General features: G+C 40.5%; 1 protein-coding gene across 1 annotated transcript in view; it reads right to left on the bottom strand.

Annotated features, from left to right (window-relative positions):
* Positions 1 to 19,846, bottom strand: part of LOC307046357 (exostosin-1b-like) — a 38,519-nt gene that overhangs the window by 8,177 nt on the left and 10,496 nt on the right. Inside the window, exons 2-5 of the mRNA XM_079692755.1 lie at positions 7,081 to 7,174; positions 2,882 to 2,989; positions 2,393 to 2,512; positions 184 to 320 (exon numbers count right to left, since the gene is read on the bottom strand). Of these exons, the coding sequence (XP_079548881.1) occupies positions 184 to 320; positions 2,393 to 2,512; positions 2,882 to 2,989; positions 7,081 to 7,174 (459 nt within the window). The remainder of the gene's footprint in view (positions 1 to 183; positions 321 to 2,392; positions 2,513 to 2,881; positions 2,990 to 7,080; positions 7,175 to 19,846) is intronic.

A 19,846-nucleotide genomic window follows, 5' to 3' on the forward strand; every position in this document is an offset into this window, starting at 1 on the left:
TGAATAAATAAAGATATACTGCTTCACTTGTGGCAATGTCACCGATCCGCATGTTATTTTTTACGAGTACCCAACAGCTGCCATGCACCAGCTGTTCCTGTGTTTTGCCGTAAATTAAAATCAGTCTATCAAACCTCAGGGAGCTGAGTGATGGTTGTTTTCTGCATAGATGGCTAATTTAACTGACCCAGCTTGGCATAGTAGAAGGGGAAATCTCCCAGGTACGTGGAGTACTGAGGAAGGGTGAAAAGTCCTCCAGGCAGACTGTTCCACATGAGGTTACTCCTTGATGTGTGCAGCATTACACGGTCCTGGATGATCTGGATTGAAAGGAAGAGTGAAATGGATCCAGATTTAAGTTTTGTGTACATTAAGAAGGATTGCTATTGGTAAATATCAATCAAATCAAAATGATTCTTGTTGTTGTGTGAGAAATTGGATATCACAGGGCCAAGTCATTTGTACAAAAAACTGTAACAGAAGTAAGACATCAACATTAAATTAACTATGTTTAAAGGTCTCCCATGTGTATTCGTTTTAAATTAAACCTTAATAATGTCATTCTTATGTTGTTTGGAATCTGAGGTCTGACACATATCCTGTGGTAAACTAACAACAAAAACAAGTCAGTTCAAATCAACAAAAATCCTGCAAACTGAAAATGACTTGTTTTCATTATGCTGTCATTTTAAAAAGACAAAATATAAATTAAAGAATATAATTACACAGTAACATCAATTCAGTATTTAAAGTAGTTTGGCTTAAGCTGTTCCATAATCTTATAACATAATTTGCAAGTTGATGTGTTTGTTTGGCCCGTATCACATGCAATGTGTCTGCATCCACTTACAAAGAGAGAGAAGATACCTTAATAAAATATTAAGCATTCTGAGGAGCTATTGGTAAGATACAGAGGAGAGTGAACCCTGTAGGATAGTGTGGTAATAAACAGAGTATTAACGTTCACCTTGTTTACAGTCAAATATCTAGAATTCCCCGCTAATGGCAGCTCACTAATTGGTTAAACCTGAAGCCAAAACCCTGCCATGTTACCAGCCTCGTACTATGGCATGTGTTGGAACGAGGTTAAGATACTGAGAGTGTAAACAGATTGAAGATCAGCTTCTTGGGGGTGAAACTGTACCCTGCTGACAGAGAAATATCCAGCCCTGCCTTGGAGTGGCCTGACTTCTTCCTCCTGGGACGAGGCCCTGTAACACTATCTGAGGACAGCAGCTACTGGTGTAAACTGCAGGCAGGCAGCAGTGCTTTTCATTTTTGTTCAAATATAGATTCAAAAATACTTTCAATAAAATAATCTTAAAGGTCCCATGTCATGGCCATTTACACTGATCATAATTCCATTGTTGAGGTCTTCTAGAATAGATTTATATTGTGCAATTTTCCAAACTCACATTGGTTTCTCATACAGCATCTCTGTAAACTACGTGTATTCACTGAATACACTGGGAGGTACACTGGGAGGTATTTTCTGTGTTAGAGTTTTACTCGTTACAGGGTGTACTTTGAGGGTTTGTGACTCTGCAGACCGTTTACATGCATAAAAACCTTCATAACACACAAAGGGACGGGTAATAACCAGAATAGCATGACATGGGACCTTTAAGATACAAGGCAAATTCTGAAACATGCATCTTTTCTTCATTCTATTCGACTACCAGTTATAATTGAGAAGTCAACTGCTGGAAACTGCTGATAGTGGCTATGGTGAATTTGAAGTATGACTACAGTGAAAAATCCTGCCTTACACAATCGGTTTCTCTGCTTTGCTCCCTTATCCTTTTTCTCTCCTCCGTGCTCTCATCTTTGCTTGTTTGTAATTCTAGCCCAAGAGCTGTAAGATAGCCTGCTACTCACTAGAAAGAATACAGATAAATGGAGTCTGACAGGAACAAAACTACTGACATGATTGATAGCAAAGGCTGCAGCAAGAAACAGCCTCGAAAACATGACAGCAGTGTTTAACTATATACATCATCCCTCTTGGTTTTCAATCAGTTTGGGTATTGCTGTTTGTCTGCAACTACACAGTCTGTGATTGTAAGATGTCAGTACAAAGTAAGTCAGCGGGATAAACAGTGTTGAGTTACTTGAAAACATTGCAATTCAAGCTGAAAAAAAGCAGAATTACAGTTATTACATTTGTAATGTCTGGATTCAAAAATAACAGGTAATGTTATAAAGTGCAAAATACTGACACACACATGAGTATCATTATAAACAAGCAGGCACGTTTTGGGTATTAGCCTCTTTTCAGTCGGTTTAGAATAAGAAAATAATGTACAGCAATTCATATTCAATTCTATTTAAATTAGTTGTGTATATATATATATATATATATATATATATATATATAAAGATTGGTCGGTACCTCCAGTGTGGTCAGTACTATTTTCTCCACAGAGTTGAAATACGCCTCCCATAAGAACTGGGTCTGGTGTCTAAGGGACAAGATCTTATCCTGGTGGATGGAGCGCACTGTAGAGGGGATCTGGGAATATAAGAAATCAATGTTAGCATATCTAAATCAGAGAAGAAGTCTAGCCTTGTTGAATTACAATGATTCTTGTCATTTCCCCCACAAAATGCATTGACTGCAGAACAAGTACCAGATCTGCCTCAATGACTGCCTCCGCCGTCAGGTACAATACATCTGTCTCACAGCTTACAGTAGTTTAAGGAGGCAGCAGTCTGTATGAATAACCTTTTGTATTCGCTAACATTGTTATCCTCAAGAAAAAAAGGATGCGTTGTGAATGATTCAGTAGAGCAGCACAAACATTCTTCTTTCTGTTGGTTAGTTCTAGCAGTGTGGACTAAATCCTCATAACGTTTCAACTGTAGTAGCAGCTGAACCTACCTGTAATAGCAGCCTTTCATCCCCAATCACAGCTGCCGTATTCCAGTCTATGATTTCTGAGAACGGCAGCTCCCAGCCGTTACTTAACATAACTGGCACGCATGCTGCCTGTAAGAGTAACAACACGCAAACAATAGACTGTTAATTCATTGTGACATCATGAATGGTAAACATGTAAACACACATCAACAAGAAATGATTAATTAATAAATAAATGTATTAAATCAGGGGTGTAGAGACATTGCATAATGTAGGTTGGTTTGACTCTAATATGTAAGGTCCCCATTAGGCGCATTCACACCGCAGTACTTTTCCCACAAAGGTTCATGAGAACTCTTTAGTTCTCATGAACTAAGTACAGATCGCGTTCACACCGGAATAAGTTCCTGGGGAAGGAAGGATTAGGCAAAAGAAGCCGCTGACATCACTTCTTCTTCTTCTGCTGCTGCTTTGGGTTTACTGGCAGGCCGCAAACAACTTCAAGGCGTATACTGCCACCCGAAGTCCCCGTCCGGAAGTCCCCGGAGTTGGGACTGGCTTCAGTAGAAGCTGCTGGGACTCCCAGCAGCTTCTACTGAAGCCTTCCAAGTAAATCGCCAGAACCGAAGTCCCCATGTTTTCTTTTGTGTTGCCATAAGTTAGTCTCTCTGCGTTTGTGCGCTGTGCTAATAATGCTAATGCGAGGATAATAAAATGGCGGCTTCACAAAACTTTTTGGGAGTTTTACGGGGCGTGGTTTGCATTCCGCCCAGCCAATCAGACATAGGAACCTTTTTCTCCCACGAAAGTACCTGCTCTCTAGCAGGGACGGAAAAGGGGGTAAAAAAGGTTCTGATTAACTAATTTTAGTTCCGGCTCTTTTTGGTGTGAACGCGACATTTCGGAACTATATCGGAACTAAAGTGGGAAAAGTACTGCGGTGTGAACGCGGCTATTGTTGGTCCCATCGGAGGCTTTGATTGGTTCTCCTGCTGGGGAAGACACCATTCTCAGGAGCCACAGAAGACTAAAAGGACTCCCCAAAGCAAAGGTTGAGATGGGGGCTTTAGATGGCTCTAACCAGGTTGCCATTCGTTTATGCATTTTGATTGCCCCATTGTACCCAGTCATGTTATATCCCACTGTATCGATTCATTTAATTGGCGTGTTGTATCCAGTCATTTGAATGTGAGGTCTATTTAGTTAGTTGATTGATGATTTCCCCTTTGTATCGAGTCATTTGATTGGCCCTTTAAGTCAAGTCATTTGACTGACAAGGCTAATTGAGTAACTTGATTGGCCAGTGATATGGAGCCATTTGTTGGCACGTCGAATTGAGTCATTTGATTGGCCTTTTGTTGCAAGTAATGCACTTTGCAGAGCACACACAATGAAATGTAAACTCTGCATTTAACTTATGACAGGACGATTGATACCATGGAGGTGAATGATGCTAGAAAACAGCTCTTGTCCCATTTGACGTTAGTCTTCAAATATTTATATTCAACGGAACAACCTGACAATGCTTGTGGTATAGTTTGTATTTCTAAAGACAATATTATAAAGACAGACTGGATAGAGGATAAAACTGAACAAATTATTAGCAATTGGCTTATGCTGCGCAAACCCATGTCATCAGTGTGCAGGGTCCATTTCCCAAGCAATAAAACCGGCAATTGAACAAATAGAGGAAACATATCTTCCAACACATTGATGAGTACTTTGATGAATAACTCTCAAAGCGACTGGGCAGTGCAGCTTCATAAAAACAATTATTATGTTCAGTGGAAAGGAAGAATAAAATATAGAGATTAAGCGCTTTGAGCACCAGGAAAAGCACTATATAAATCAAATGTATTATTATTATTATTAATAATCCCTATTGTGTGAGAGATCTATGAAATTACATTGTGTGTATCCATGTTTGTGAATGTTCATGTGAAATTAATCAACAATTTTCCGTGCGTGTGTGCAAACGCATTTGCATGTTTGTGCTGGAAGTTAAAGTCTGTGATTGTTGAGAGTTGAAAAGTACAGCATCCAGACGGCAGTGACCGGCCCTGTAATCTGTTAAGAGGGGTACCATTCCCTGATTGGCCTCGGTCACTACACATGCTCACGCACGTCCAAGCTCAAACGCTCTTGCATCAGCGTGCTGCGGCAGTGCTCGTCTAATCTCCTCGGTGTCATTAGCAAAGGCAGCAATCTGCTCAAATGTGCCATGCTTTCCCTACCTATCTGCTCTCACTAATGAACTAGACTCCTGCAGCTCAATCCTCCCCCCAACTCATCACATTACACACAAACATTCATTAATAAAACTCACTGCCATGAACTTCCTAAATGTTGCAAACACGTGCATAACAGAGTTCATCAATGTGACTCTGTGCCTCTCATGGCACCTGCATTGCACAACCTCCTCCTGCCAGATTGCACTCTTCATTATCTGCCAAATCAGTTCCCCTCTTCCCAAAGCTTCCTATCTGGCCTGTTTGAATACTCAGATGAGCCAATGTAACTAATACAGCAGCGTCTGCCTGTTTTCCTTAGCTCCTGCATAAGGCTGTGAATAAACAGATACCTCCAGGTAGGGCTGCTTGATTATGGCAAAAATCATAATCTCGATTATTTGGGTCAATAATTGTAATTGCGATTATTAAATGCGATTATTCATTGACTTTGAAAACATCCATTTATTTGAGTATTTTTTTTGAAGAGTATGTTTTTAACAGTTGATTACCCTGAACTTTAAGTATAATTCAACTAAAAAAAAAAAAATTATAAAAAAAAAAAAAGTAATAATAATAATACAAAAATAAATCGTTTTATTTCGATTATGTTGTTTTCGTAATCGTTGCAAGGCATAATCGCAATCGCGATTAAAATACGATTAATTGAGCAGCCCTACCTCCAGGCCATGAGGCAGCTCTACTCTCCAGACAACCTTTGCATGATTCTTCCCCTGCTGTTGGACTTCCACTTTCTGTGCACCTGGTCTTCAGTCTGCTCTCTGACCTCGCCTAACTCCTGGTTCCCGAGTGGAGCAATTATCCGTCCTTTCCAGTCAATAAAGAGTTGCTGCCCAAATTCTATAGTGAGCTCAGAAGTCTCTTCTACTTTCTCAAAAAACAACCCTTTCTTACCTAACTATTCCACAACAGTTTTTCCCAGGAGTAGTGCTTACATTAGCTGACAAAAAATAACCCACAATGAGGAAAATAGCACCAAGAATGTGGTTGCTTTTCATTAATTATTAGAAAAATATTGACTTATTTACCACTGTTGCATGTCACATTAACTCACTGGAGAAGCAAAAACAGCTCAAATGTTGAATCTAATTGAAGACAGAGGCATTGACTTCCCTGCTCCGCTATGTATTTACCAAAACCAAAGCAAATAGTAATTCAATAAGCACTATTCTCACAAGAAGGAACTATAGGAAAGAACAACTGAAGAAAAATGAAACTTTTGTACTGAATGAGCCCTCTCTAAGTATAGCTGAGTCCCAAAAGAAGCTTGAACATCTCTTAAGTGAGTAGGCAGTGTGAGAATGAGGCAGTAAGTGGGAATTGCCATAGGGAATTCAAGACACTTGGGGAAGTCTGTACCAAGATAAAAAGAGTAATATAAGTGCAAAGTTAGAGAAAGAGTAGGATGACAGAGAGTTGGGTGAAGACGCTCAAAGAAATGGAAAGTGAGATATGTCAGGGTTAGCAGTGAAGACACTGAGTCAGAGGCAGCTGTATCAACACTGGCAGCACATTAGCAACATGTCTAAATGTGGGTAAGAGAGCTAAAGCATCACTTTTTCCATTCTCCCTGGTTAATGGCTCCATTGTTTGGTCACCGCAGATTCAGGACTGATGCCAGAGAAGATTTCTATAAACCATTTAGACTTGTGTTTGGTCATTATGTTCAGCAGCCAACCCAATTTCCCAAAAATGTACCTTATTGATATGAACTCCTAAGAACTTTGAACACAAGGATCTAAGTAGGGTCCGCCTTTGATTAGGTTTTTAATCTGGTCAAATTCAAACTATTCTAATTACAATTTAGTAGCACTTGCAGTGTTCAAAGAAACGTCTGTTCTTTGTGATATGTACTGCTGCAGTATGTGTGCATGTGTTCTGAATCACAGTGATGCATCTACCATAAGTGATGGTGGTTTATTTACAGCTAAAGCCTAGCTATAATGAGCAACATCTGCATGTGTCACTGACCTGCAAAGCCTCTAAGAAGCGAAAAGAACCCAGCCGTCTTCCTCGAGGAACCAGACAGAACGTGGAGTTGTACAGCATCTCTCTGTAGTCATACCTGTAGGGCGATACAAAGGGAAAAACATCAGCAACTAAGAATGTGTACTCATATGTAAAGTATACAAGAGAAGATCACAAAGAAAGTCCCAGAACGGAACATTATTTTTCAACCAGTGCATTAGTTTATGTTTTTTAACTCTAAAGCTTACAGCTAAACTGATATCAAAACATAGAAGTCTGAGTTTAGGATCACAGCCAATACCAAAGCTTCCTGAAACAGTCTCAATGCAGCAGATGGGGAAAGAACAGAGAAGGCAGCTCAATTAAATACCTAGAAGTTCTTCCAGGAAAAATCCAAAACTTTGATCTCGACTCCTCTCTTAGCTTCTTCCCACCCATCTTTAATTCCCCTGCCCTCTCACCTGCACATCTCAACATCTCTCCCTTCATCCAATCTAAGCCTCAGTCAGCACTTGCTGGGATTAAGGAGCTGCTTGGAATTCCTCCGGTGTCAATATTATACCTCTGCACGAGAGTGTGCGTTTTATGTGTTGACTGAATGTCGTTTCATTTTCATGGGACTCAAAGTGTGCACATTTTATTCCTCAGGGTATTACAGATTAACAAGCATGCATGCAAATGTGTACTTACATTTAAAACAACGTGCGACCACACTGCATAGGAAAGCACATACGGATGTAAATGTGAGTGAAGAATGGAGTGAGCATAGTGCAATAGCACCTGGGGCTATTTTCCTATACTTTTCTTTATTGTATTGATTTATAATGCCTTTGGCTGGTTCTCTAAGTGCACTGTTTCTAGTCTGGCGCTACACAGAGATATAGCTGTAGCCCCCCTTAAAACCTTATGTTTGATTTGAATGAAGCGAGAGTTCCTTAAAATTGTTACCACATGTATTTGGTGTCATTGTTTTGAAAATAAGAGCCAGGCAACATTTTCTAAATCAAACATTGACACGCTGCATTTATTTCACTTGCATTTCGTTTACTTAGAGGTGTAAGCATGAAAGTATGCACAATTCAAGCAGAAGGATGTGGTTTAAACCAATCAGAAGCCATTGTGGGCCAAATAAAACACTGGGCCGTTATCCTTCCAGTATGCAGATTGTTCTGGCTTCCAGCTTAATGGACTATTTCCTGACTGATGTTTTTGAGGGAAAATTGAGTTCAAAAGACTCGGCTGACCTTTGAGAGGCTACACAAACTGTTTACTTGTGGGGGTCATGGTTGCGTGACATTTGAAGGACCCCCTGGTGTACAAGCATGGCATAAAGAGCATAAGATGCAATTCTGTCAGCCACTGCAATACCAAATCTCTTGTTGTTCTACAGTACACTGGGGTCACAAATAAGTGCAAGGGAAAATATAAATAAATAAGTAAAACTGCAATGTTGAATCATCTCTGCTGATTATGCAATATCTATCTGGATAATCCCCCTTTAGAGTATACACCATTTACAATTAACAGCCACTACAGTGAGTTTAGAGAAGATTAATAGCCATAAAAAACATAAAAGCTACAGTTAAGCTTGATGCTTGATGTATAGTAATGCACTGTAATGTACGCAGAAATCCATTATGCATAAAGCACATGTTAGCAAAGCAGAGAACACTGCAGGCTGTATATCCATTAGGACAACAATCTGATTCAAAAGTCTGACTCCATCGCCGATATGACAGGCTATCATTAAGCATGACATACAAATAATCCAGCCAGAGGCACATAGTAACTGACCTTTTTTTCAGGCCTATAAAAACAAATGTATAGGTCCATAGCAGGGCCTGGCTGCGTGTAAATCTCCTATCCATCCATATCCTGTCAGTGCAATCGCAGAAAAGACCAGATGTTCCTCTCCCTGCATACCTTCATTCTTCCCTACTCTTCCAGATGGCTGCCTGTGGGGAAGAGCAGTCTCACAGTATGCCACCGCATGTCAGCGGAGATGTTAAGGATGAGTGTTCAAAAAATATCTTCTACATAAACCCTTTCCTGTCAGATTTTAAGCACTATATGCGTTCAACAGATTGATTTGAGAAAAAAAGTCAGGATAGATGTCATGTCAGTGAGTCATACCTTGCATCTCGCAGCAATTAACTCTACATGATATGACGTAAATCCTGCCTAGTCCCATATTATTGGTTTTACTGACATTTGGATTTGTTTAAATAAGTGTTACCTTTCAGATAAGAAACTGATATAATGAGAATAGACAAACCAAACTGCAAAAACAATGTATTCTACTGTAGAGCTTCAGCCTGAGAGACTGACAGATCCACTGAGGATTTAACCTCGACCAACTATTCCATCAGACTGACCACACTGCACTGTTGACATTTCCTGACCGTGCAGTTGCTTTTGGTCGGAAAACCACCATCTTTTAGAAATGCCAGTTCTTTTATATAACCACGTTATGTGTTATAGAAGCAAAAAACACCTTTAGAGTCTATTGTGTTCTTTAGGGTGGAAGCAGCTTGTAAGTGAATTTCCAGGGGTTTTAAGAGTCCTTCTCCTGTTGATTAGAAACCTTGAATAGGTTTAATAAAGGAAAGACATGACCCAAGATGCATTCCAGAGATTAGGTCATGCTACTGCTCACAGACTAGTCCTGAAATATCTATAGAAGCAGGGGAAACTCTCGGATTTACATCTGATTTACTCTCTACCAATCAGGGAACTACATCGAGTTTCATAGCACTATCAGTGGTAACATGTATTAAATGAGGAGACACATTATGTACATTTGATATCTATTAGCACAGTCCATCAGAGGGCTAGGCACTCACTCATAGAACTGCAGTTACTTAGATCCAAGTAACTTTTTGGCATATCGATACAATGGCTTCGCTAACTTTCATATTTTAAGAGATGGTCAATATAGACATGGAGGTATAGAGATAGATCAATAATGAAAAAGTATTTTTTGGTACATTCCTCAATCTTTTAGTTGGGAGAACGAGAAAGGACCCGACAGCAAAACAGTGACCCATCACCTTTTGGTGTATTGCTCTGGGAGATCTTCTGTTTTAATGTAAGGTCATGTATTAATACTGCAGGAAAGGAACACAGCATGAGTCACAGAAAGAGAAAAGGATAACAGGAAGCTAGACGGGTCAAAAAATAAAAAAGATCAACCAGTTTCCTAGCAACAAGAAATGGATGGTATAAAAAAGAAATGCATGGCTCACTCTGTCAAGTGCCCAAGGAGATTCAGAAGAACAGCCAACGCGTTTGTCTCTCAAAATCCATGCAGACCACACACATTTACAACAACTCATAGAAAGGAACGAATTCAAGGAGGCTCTGCTTCATCTGTTACATGACAAGTCACAGTGCTCATGTAGACTCCCCCAAACTGTGTTCTGTGATGGACAACATGCCCACATGGATCTATCTTCTCTTCATTCATCCAACTATTATTTTTTCCACCACTTCATTCTATGTCGCACGTTTAATTTCCATGAATGCTTGAGGTGCATTTCATAGCTGTTCCATAGCATTTTCTTAATTGACAAGCCCAGTTAAGTGCTCGGAATAAAATATGTTGGTATTTTTGCTGCTTAAGCAATACAGTTGTTTAGAGCAACATGGTTTCTTTGCTCCTAATTTTGCAACATCATGTCAGGCGACCCAATATGATGCTGCAAAATGACATGCAAAATAAATTAAGAAAAATATTTTGAAATATTAGCTTGGAAGTTCTTGCAATTCAACCAAACTCACATCATAAGAAGTTGGATAAATGAATTTGATATCTAGAAAAAGAAGTAAAAGGGACAACTTGCCCTCGATTATGGTCAAAATGTTAACCTCTTGGAAAGCTCAGCTGAGGCATAATTCATCTGTACAGGGCAAGTACAGTAGTTACTCATCTTGGTCCTAGGGAGAATACTCAACGGGGAATTCTCAGAGATAAACTTCAGAGGGGAAAGTGATGGCAGCTCCAGCACCATCTCGCTCTCTTACTCTTCTCTCATCCCATACGGACTTCATATCTCATTTTCTGCTTCCTCTTCTCTGTTGATCCGAGTTGATGGGCAGTTGGCTGTTGCCAAGACTATGAGTTCAAGCCAGAGGAATTTCAGCCTGAAAGGCACCGAGTGAAAGTGACTGTCATCGGATGAGAAAGGGACGGATGAAAAAACAGCAGTTGACAACCGCATTCTGAATCCAAGCCCCACACAGCCAGAGCCATGTCACACATAAGGAAAACACACAAAGCCTAGTTTTGATCTTGACACATCAGATCAACTTTGAAAGATCAAGAAACTTCCAGACCCGCTTTAGACCCAACTGCTTTCTTTCCCCTGAAAAGACTGCGCACCAAGAGGTAGACATGTACAATAAATAGTGACATGCAAAGGGAGGGAAACTAACATAGCGCACACAACACTGAATACAAATAAAACAAAGTACTTTCTCTCGGAAAGACTTGTATTAGAAAAATCCACACAAATCCACTGTGTTTTCAGGCATGAGAGGAATAATTAGATAATGGGTTTGATCTTCACGAGGGGATCAAACGGCTGCTCGTTTTTTGGGGTTAATGAGAGCACCCCTCATAATCATCTTCCGTGTTGTTCATTAGACATTGAGATGAAAATGAAAAGGCACCTCTGGTATAGAAAGAGTGTACAGTCCTTTGTAGAAAGAGAATGCCTGAAAAAATAGGTATTAACTACCTAAGAACGTACATTTCAGTGGCTAAATGACTATGAACAGTGTGACACCAACATGCCTGAAGTTAAGGAGCTCAAAATACTCCACTGGCCTCAGGAAGAGAGCAATAGAGATCGACGACCAACGCTATTATGAATGAGCTTCACTGCACTATCTTGTACTTAATGGTGTAGTTAATCTAGGCTGTTTTACCTGCAGCCAAGATAGATAGATGAGCGGAATCTTTTAAGCGATGGAGCTGGCTAACGTTGCCCCTCCAGCAGGAATAGGGACATAACACTGGAATAAAAAAGTGGATGGCAGCAGAGCTTTGGGGGAAATGAAAATGTAATTGAAAAAAAAATATCTACACCGAGTTCGGCTGTGGATGCTACCTTAAGGGTGAATGTGTATAATTATCACTCTGCTTTATCTTTTACCTTCATTAGTTTTTTTCAGATGTTAAGCAGAGAAAATGGTCTCTGGGGTAGAATTTCCAGTTCCAAAGACATCCAGTCTTTATTTCTGAGGTCATCTGAAAAGTGCTAGTAAGGAATTTCTTTGCTTCATGGTAAAGATTCAGGCCCAATAGGCTATATAATGGTTATTGATGAGCAATACATGTTGAGAAGATGGAATAAGTTGTTTCAACAAACACAAAGCAAAGACAAATTAGAGGCAGGAGAACAGAGGGATAATTGTTTGATTTATCTTTAAAAAAAGTGGAAAATTTGCATTTTAACCACTGAATCTGTCTTTGTACGTACAAACAGATGGAAGTGAATGGTTGGGTTACCCTTTATAGGAAAAGGAGGCATTTTTCTCATGGTGTAAAAACAAGCATGGTTGCCTAATGGGGCTTAGGGAGCACTACCTGCTCCACCCGGAGTCAATGGAGCAAAAACGATAGTATAACCAGAATGACTTTATGAAAAACAAAGCCTTTACTTATTCCTCAAGGCACCTTTGGTTCTCTCATCTTCCGTTGGTTAATGAGTTCAAAGACAGTTTTATAAAACATTTACAGCCTCACAGAGGGGGGTCTCTAGTACCTCCACAGTTGTACACGACCCCAGGATAATTAACCTACTTATTATGCTTTGAATCTTTAATCCTGCTATTTTCAAAAGCCTTTTCTTACCAGTAGAACAAAAATAACCTTTCATCTCTACAACCATTCTCAAAATGGAGTCACACATGTCTTTAGGTTAGTTCCAGTAGCACCACAAATACTGACCGAAACCAATTCCTCAACATCCCTCCAGAAAATGTGTGTGCCATTAAAGAGCTGCTCAATTCCACCGATTCCTTAAGGAGTTTGGAGGAAGCTGCCCACATCTCTAATCAGCCATACATCAGCTTGATGAGGTTGATGAGAGGGATGCTTTGAAGAGCTCTCTGGATACCGAAACCCAGAACAAGGGAGTGTCGGAGATAATGAAATGACTGTTGTTAATGGAACAGCCATTAGTGCTGGAATGTCAAGGATGCTGACGGTAGATTCAGCAAACATAAAGATGTCAGACCAGACAGTTCGGGTCAATTTACTTTACTGTAGCGAGCGCGAAAAGAGTTGCCCTCTTTTGGAAATTGCTGTGAAGGATTATATATTTACCTAGAATGTATTCAACAGCACTTAAAGTCCTTATCTTGCGTAATTTACTGTAGCTGAAAGATCATAGAACTGTTTCAAAATGCATTAACTTGTTGGGTCTTATTCCAGTAACACGTGATATAGATCGAATATCGTTTCCTATTTGCTGTAAATCACTTGTTAATATCGGGAAAATGGGTCAAATTCAGAGGTATCCAGAAAAGTCTGGATTCAAACTTGCCGCTGCTTGGTGCTGTGTCGTGACGTCACGTGTGGTTCCGCGAATCCTGGTGAGTTCAGCCCGTCCCAGCATCACACAGTGTAGCATTGCTGGTATAGCCGCATGTCAACTTTGTGTATCAGTGTTTATCTCCGAGTTTGTCTTGTTTTTTCCGGATCATGGTGAAGAGGTGTGTCGTTGGCGGGTGTAGCAACACCAATCGGGATGGTTTTACCGTTCATTTGTTCCCGAAAGAGAAGGTTTTACGGGAGAAATGGGAGCGATTTGTGCGGAACACAAGAAAAAATTGGCAGTGCGCCAGTGAAACCAGCGTTATTTGTGGGGCACATTTTGTTGTCCCTGATGATTTTGAAGGCTACCAACAATGGAAGATGGGTTTCAAAAAACAGTTGGACATAAGAAAGGGTGCAATTCCATCAATTAGGACAGGTGATTCAACCCCAATGACTTCCTCGCGTTCCGAGGCTGAGCCCCAGGCATCGTCGATATTTCGCGGCCAACGGGAGACAACGCTGTCCGATAGTAAACAGTGTGAAACTCCTTGGCGGAACCCCTACAAAAGAAACACAGGTCGGACGGCAGCAGGGAGCCAGACAGCGGCAGCCGGGAACCACACGTGACGTCACGAAATGGCCTGCTTCCAGAAGCAAAGTTTTTTTATTGGACCTAATATTTTTCCTTTTTTTACACATTATTCAGTATGAAATAAAGAAACATACATTGACTATCTGTTGCATACACCCCCCAGAAATCAACTGCCAAAAAAAGTTTTTAATGTAAGATAAGGACTTTAAGGCCCAAGTTATTTGGTGGATTACTTAATGCTTTTATAGCCTGCTCTTATGGGGTAAAAAAGAGTGATTGTCTCAACCACTTTTACTCAATGATACCTCACCTGGTGTATCATTCTGGATCAAAGGCGACAAACTCACTTTCCGGGTGCTTGCGCTTACCGATCTCTTGGTCGAGCCATCAACTACCAACAACGAGAATCTGGTAAATAACTTATGAATAAGGACATTACACAAATTCCAAGTGTATTTTTTACAGCCAAGATGGAAGTGGTGCAGATTGATCTGAGAGCTCACCGAGCTTGAAGGAATGTAACTGACTTATGTTGGAGATGGTGGCGAGCTGCTGACGCTGTTCGAGAGAGAGAAGTCCAGGTCAGGAATGTCTCTGATCCAGAGCCAAGCAAGGACGGATGGATGGAGGAAGAGATAGAAGGATCAGAGGTTGCGCTAGACTTTTTCGCAGGGGGGGGGGGGGGGGGCTCGTGAACTGCACCTCGCAGGAGCACGTCCGGTGTAAAGCCAAAACTCAGACATTTCAAGGATTTGTACGTTAAAGTTAGGTTTGGAAACTGTATCATTTCCTTTGTGGTGGGCATGCATAACACCAGAGCCTCGCTGCGGGGAAACTTTGGCGCTGTTCTGAGTTTGTTCTAATCTGTCAAAATGACGGACTGCTTTCAGATGTTTCCGTCATTGTTAAAAAAAAATCCGTCATAGAAGAAAAATACTCGGTTTCCACGACCTCTGAGAAGAATGTGCGAAGGCAGATAGTGATGAACGGGAGAGTGGGATTAAATGACAAAGGTGGAGGGTGAAGTGAAACAGGAAAGGAGTGAAGAGAAACGAGGGGGGTGAAAGGGAAAGCAGGGTCGGAGGAAGGGAAACCGGAGGCAAAGAAGTTGGAGACAAAAGAGAGAATGCAGAGGGAAATGTAATCAGCAAAATGAGGAACAAAACAATGAAATCAACTGAGTGGTGACATCCATCTGTGCAAGTATCTATTTACCTGTGTGAGTTCTGTAAATGTATCAGCATGGGGAGAGCTTTTCTGAAAAACAATTAGTTTTTTAGCAGGGTGTCAGCTCAGACAGCTTCCTCGTTTCAGTGGCAAAGCAAGCGTGAAGATAGCAATGACAGGGAAAAGGAGGCTTTGTAATGTCTCAGAATATGGGATGTTATCAAGTGAATGTGCTATCAATGCGACATCAAATGGACTTGTGGGCCGTGTCTGATCTGATCCAATCCATCACGCAGAGAGGGGGATTTAGATAGAGTCTGGTGGCTGCGGGTAGCATCTGCCTGCACTGAGAGTTTTTAACCATTTCATGTTTGCTTGTGCGTGATTTGGGACAATATCGGAGGGGAAGTGCGTCAGCCAAACTGGAGGACCATGTACATGAGTGTATGTGTTAATGTGTACAGGCATAAGGGTTGTTTTTAGGACACACCCGGGGAAGCCTTATGCAATTATTTCAGATAAAGAGTGTGTTATTGGGAAAAGGCAAAAAGGAGCAAGTTTATATATGTTCTGGAGGTTTGCATTTCACCAGGTCTTTGCAGTTCAGGGACATTAGAGTGTGTCCATGTGACAATTGTGACAAAGGACATCAGTTTAATGCAAAAGCTGAATATCTTAAAAGCGATCAACTGAGGTCAGTGGAGCTATTATCACTGTAAATCCAGCATGAATTATATAAACTGTCCCCACTAAATGTCATAAAATCCTGCAAAAAAGAAAGAGAGAGACGCTGATGAACTGAATGAAACCATCTAAAAGAGCAGGATTTCTTCAGAAAGGAAAAGCAGTTACCTCAAAGAAACCTAGACATCACTTCCAGAAAGAAATATTGCTGCCAAATATTTTAAAAAGGTGTTTTTAACAAAGAAAATGTAATTGACCTTTACTACATCGCAAAGGAGGCAGGAATCTCAGAGACAGATCATTCTCAAATTTAACAATTTTGAGTGAATAGGTGCCACAAGGGGCAAGTAAGAAAAACATTTTGTAACTTGGATAAAAGTGCCACATGAAAAAAAAGAAAAAACAGAGTTGATAGAACCTTGTGATGACAAAGAGCCTCAAATGCAATGTGAAGGGCTGAAAGTGCAAAAGTGTGAAGTAATGAAAGGAGCAGTTTGATTCTTCTACTGAGAGAGTAAATGAGTGTCTTGCCAAGTAAACCGCCGAAAACAAAGTGTAAACACAGTCTTTTAGCTCTCAAGAGGCAAAAGATGATTACCTCACAATTACGAGACCACAGAGGAGAGAGAAGCCCCATTGCCTCGGTGACGGAAAGAGAGATTACATGGTGGCGGCAGTTCTAATGATGATGGGGAAGGGAAAAAATACAGCAGTTCATCCCAGAGGATACACAAAATTGCAGCAACTAGTAGAAGTCTGTGGCACTTGGCTAAAGCATTGGCAATGCTTGGCAATCATATCCAGAACTCTGCTGCCCGCCTCCTCACCCACACCCGCTCCCGAGACCACATCACTCCCATCCTCCAGAACCTCCACTGGCTCCCCGTCCGTCAAAGAATCTACTTCAAAGTCCTCCTCATTACTTAAAAAGCCCTCAACAACCAGGCCCCCCCCTACCTCACAGACCTGCTGCACCACCACACCCCTTCCCGCTGCCTCCGCTAATCAGAAGCCAACCTCCTATCCATCCCCACCCACACCAATCACCGGACCTGGGGGGACAGAGCCTTTTCCGTCGCTGCCCCCTCCCTCTGGAACTCACTCCCACAACCCATCAGAGACTGCACCGACCTCACCGACCTCACCACCTTCAAAAAACTCACAAAAACTCACCTCTTCAATCTGGCTTTTAAAGTGTGATTGTTTTTGTATTATTTGACTTTAACTTTAACTATATATTTATTTGTTGTTCCTTTCTTCTCTTTTCTCTTCACTATTATCTGTAAAGCGTCTTTGAGCACCTGTAAAAGCGCTAACAAATTAAATCTATTATTATTATTATTATTATTATTATTAATGCTCTTCAAAGTGAAAGATGAAGAGGGAATGCCTCATTTGGTGCCTGCTGCTAAATTAAACAATTTTCTCAAAGCACTAACTTATTAACATGCAGAGGCACTCAACATCTTTCCATTTCAGTAAAGCAGCATTACGTTACACATGGCAGCTCTTTATTTTCTTAAAAATCCTTGCAGGACATTTCTAGTAGGTCTGTCAAATAATTTAATTATGAACACGTTGATTAACCAACAAACATGGTAACCAATCAAATTGGGTAAATATAAACACTTTTGATTTGTGTGTCACATTAATGATGTGGCATATACAACCTGCACTGATGTATCGGTACCACAGTCATTCTCATAAGGGCTTAAATTGAATTGAGAGCCGGATTTGCCACAGCCTACCACCCCTTGGGTTTTAACCCATCTAATAAATCCTCCCTCACTTAATGTGATGACCATGGGGGGGGGGGTTGGGCTAATCCTATGCTGGTACCATGATACACCTACACATATATATACTGGCTATTTGGGACAACAAACCTGAGCAAAAGCTAAAATCTTTTTATACACCAATTACGGAAAGTTAAAGGGAATTAGAGTTAGGAATAGCATATAGCAGACAACTTTAGATGAGACTGCACAATTAATCAGAATTTCATCATATTGCAATATGGACTAGTTCAATCCTCAAATGCAAGATCACAGTATTTGTTAAAGGCATAATATTAGTTAAATTACAGTTTTCACAACCTACAAAATGTATTCTACAGACTTAACAAAACATATTTGTTAGGTACAGATCCTCTTAAGAAAAATATATTATTTCATTATCATGAATCATATTGTAATGCAATATGAGTCAGAATAATTGCAATTAGTTATCATTATCAAAACCAAAACTATAGTCCAACACAGGAAGTTAAACGAGTGACACTGCGTCTAAAATACAATTGAAGTCAAAGAGAGGGCAGCAGGAGGATAAAAAGTGTTGACACAGGTCTTAATGACTAAGTCACTTAAAGGGTCATATCCTGTTACAGTCATCACATATTAGCACCATGCAAACAATGTTAAGTTCCTTATCATGCCATAAATGTTTAAAGGCAGCAAACATCCGTCATAGTAAACTATTTCATATTTGATATTCTCCACCCCTTAACATACAAGTCTATTCTTTCCACCTGGGCCATTTTTACCAAACTGCAAACAACATTTGAAGGCGTTTTTAAACAATCTGAAAAACGTAGCTACTGGGAGCAGTACAATTATTAGTCTTGGATGGGAAAATGCTGGTGGACACCATCACAAACCTCTCAATTTTCAAACCAAGGACAAGTTAACCTGATCTCAGAGAGGAATGTGCACCACAGTACCCTCTGAGGCAGCTGGATTCTTGCATTCTTGCCCAGAACAAAGCTTTAGCATCTGTTAATGAATTCCACGGCCAGCAGTGCTTGCTGCTGCGGGCAGGTAATTAGCTTGAACAGCGGGAAAGATCAAAGAAAATAGTTCCTGCCTTGCCCTGTGGTTGTGACCTCACAAAGGGGAAGTCACAGATTTAACCGGGTGAGAGAAGGAAGGAAACTGTATGAAGCTTAGCCAACAGAAGAAAGTCAAAGCCAAACTCAGATTTAATCACAGCAATTTGGTGATTTGATAAAGACAAAAAGTGGATTAAAGAAACATTTAACACATTTTAACTTATCTAGCTACTCTGTTTATTTTTCTTCTTGGCATAATTAGGTGACTTAATGTGAGCCTAAATGGTACGGATTGAGTCTTAATGGCTAATTTATCTGTTAAAGACTGCAACAACAAACAGGTTGAATAAGTCCACCATTTCACGGAAGAGTAAAGACTATCACATACTGAGGGTTATCATCATGTGCACTAGAGCTTCCCTTCCTCTCACACTGCAGGTAGACGTCCTTATCTGACAAAGTGGAGTCCAAAAGGGACAGCGAGATAGCTTATCTCTGTGTGTGTGTGTGTGTGTGTGTGTGTGTGTGTGTGTGTGTGTGTGTGTGTGTGTGTGTGTGTGTGTGTGTGTGTGTGTGTGTGTGTGTGTGTGTGTGTGTGTGTGTGTGTTTATCTGATGATCCAAGCCACTACCAAGCCAAGCAACATCGTGGTTGGTAATATCTCTATGTTACAAAGTGTGGTTACCAATAACTCAGCGCACCATGATGATAATGCATTGCGTTTGAGAAGATACAATCACACTCAAGTCTCAAAAATCATTCCTCTCTTCAAATAAAAAATACGAAGGTTAAGGTAGAATGTATTATTGTACCTTAATACCCTCCTCCATTCCAAAAATTATACATAATTAAAAGATATATATTATTTTGCCCGAGTCAAAAGTCACAGACATTGAGTTTAAATGTGTGTAAGCTTGGCAAGTGTTTTCTCCGCATTGACAGAAGGATTAAGAAC

Source organism: Notothenia rossii (genome assembly GCF_949606895.1).
Source record: "Notothenia rossii genome assembly, chromosome: 7".
NCBI lineage: Eukaryota > Metazoa > Chordata > Actinopteri > Perciformes > Nototheniidae > Notothenia > Notothenia rossii.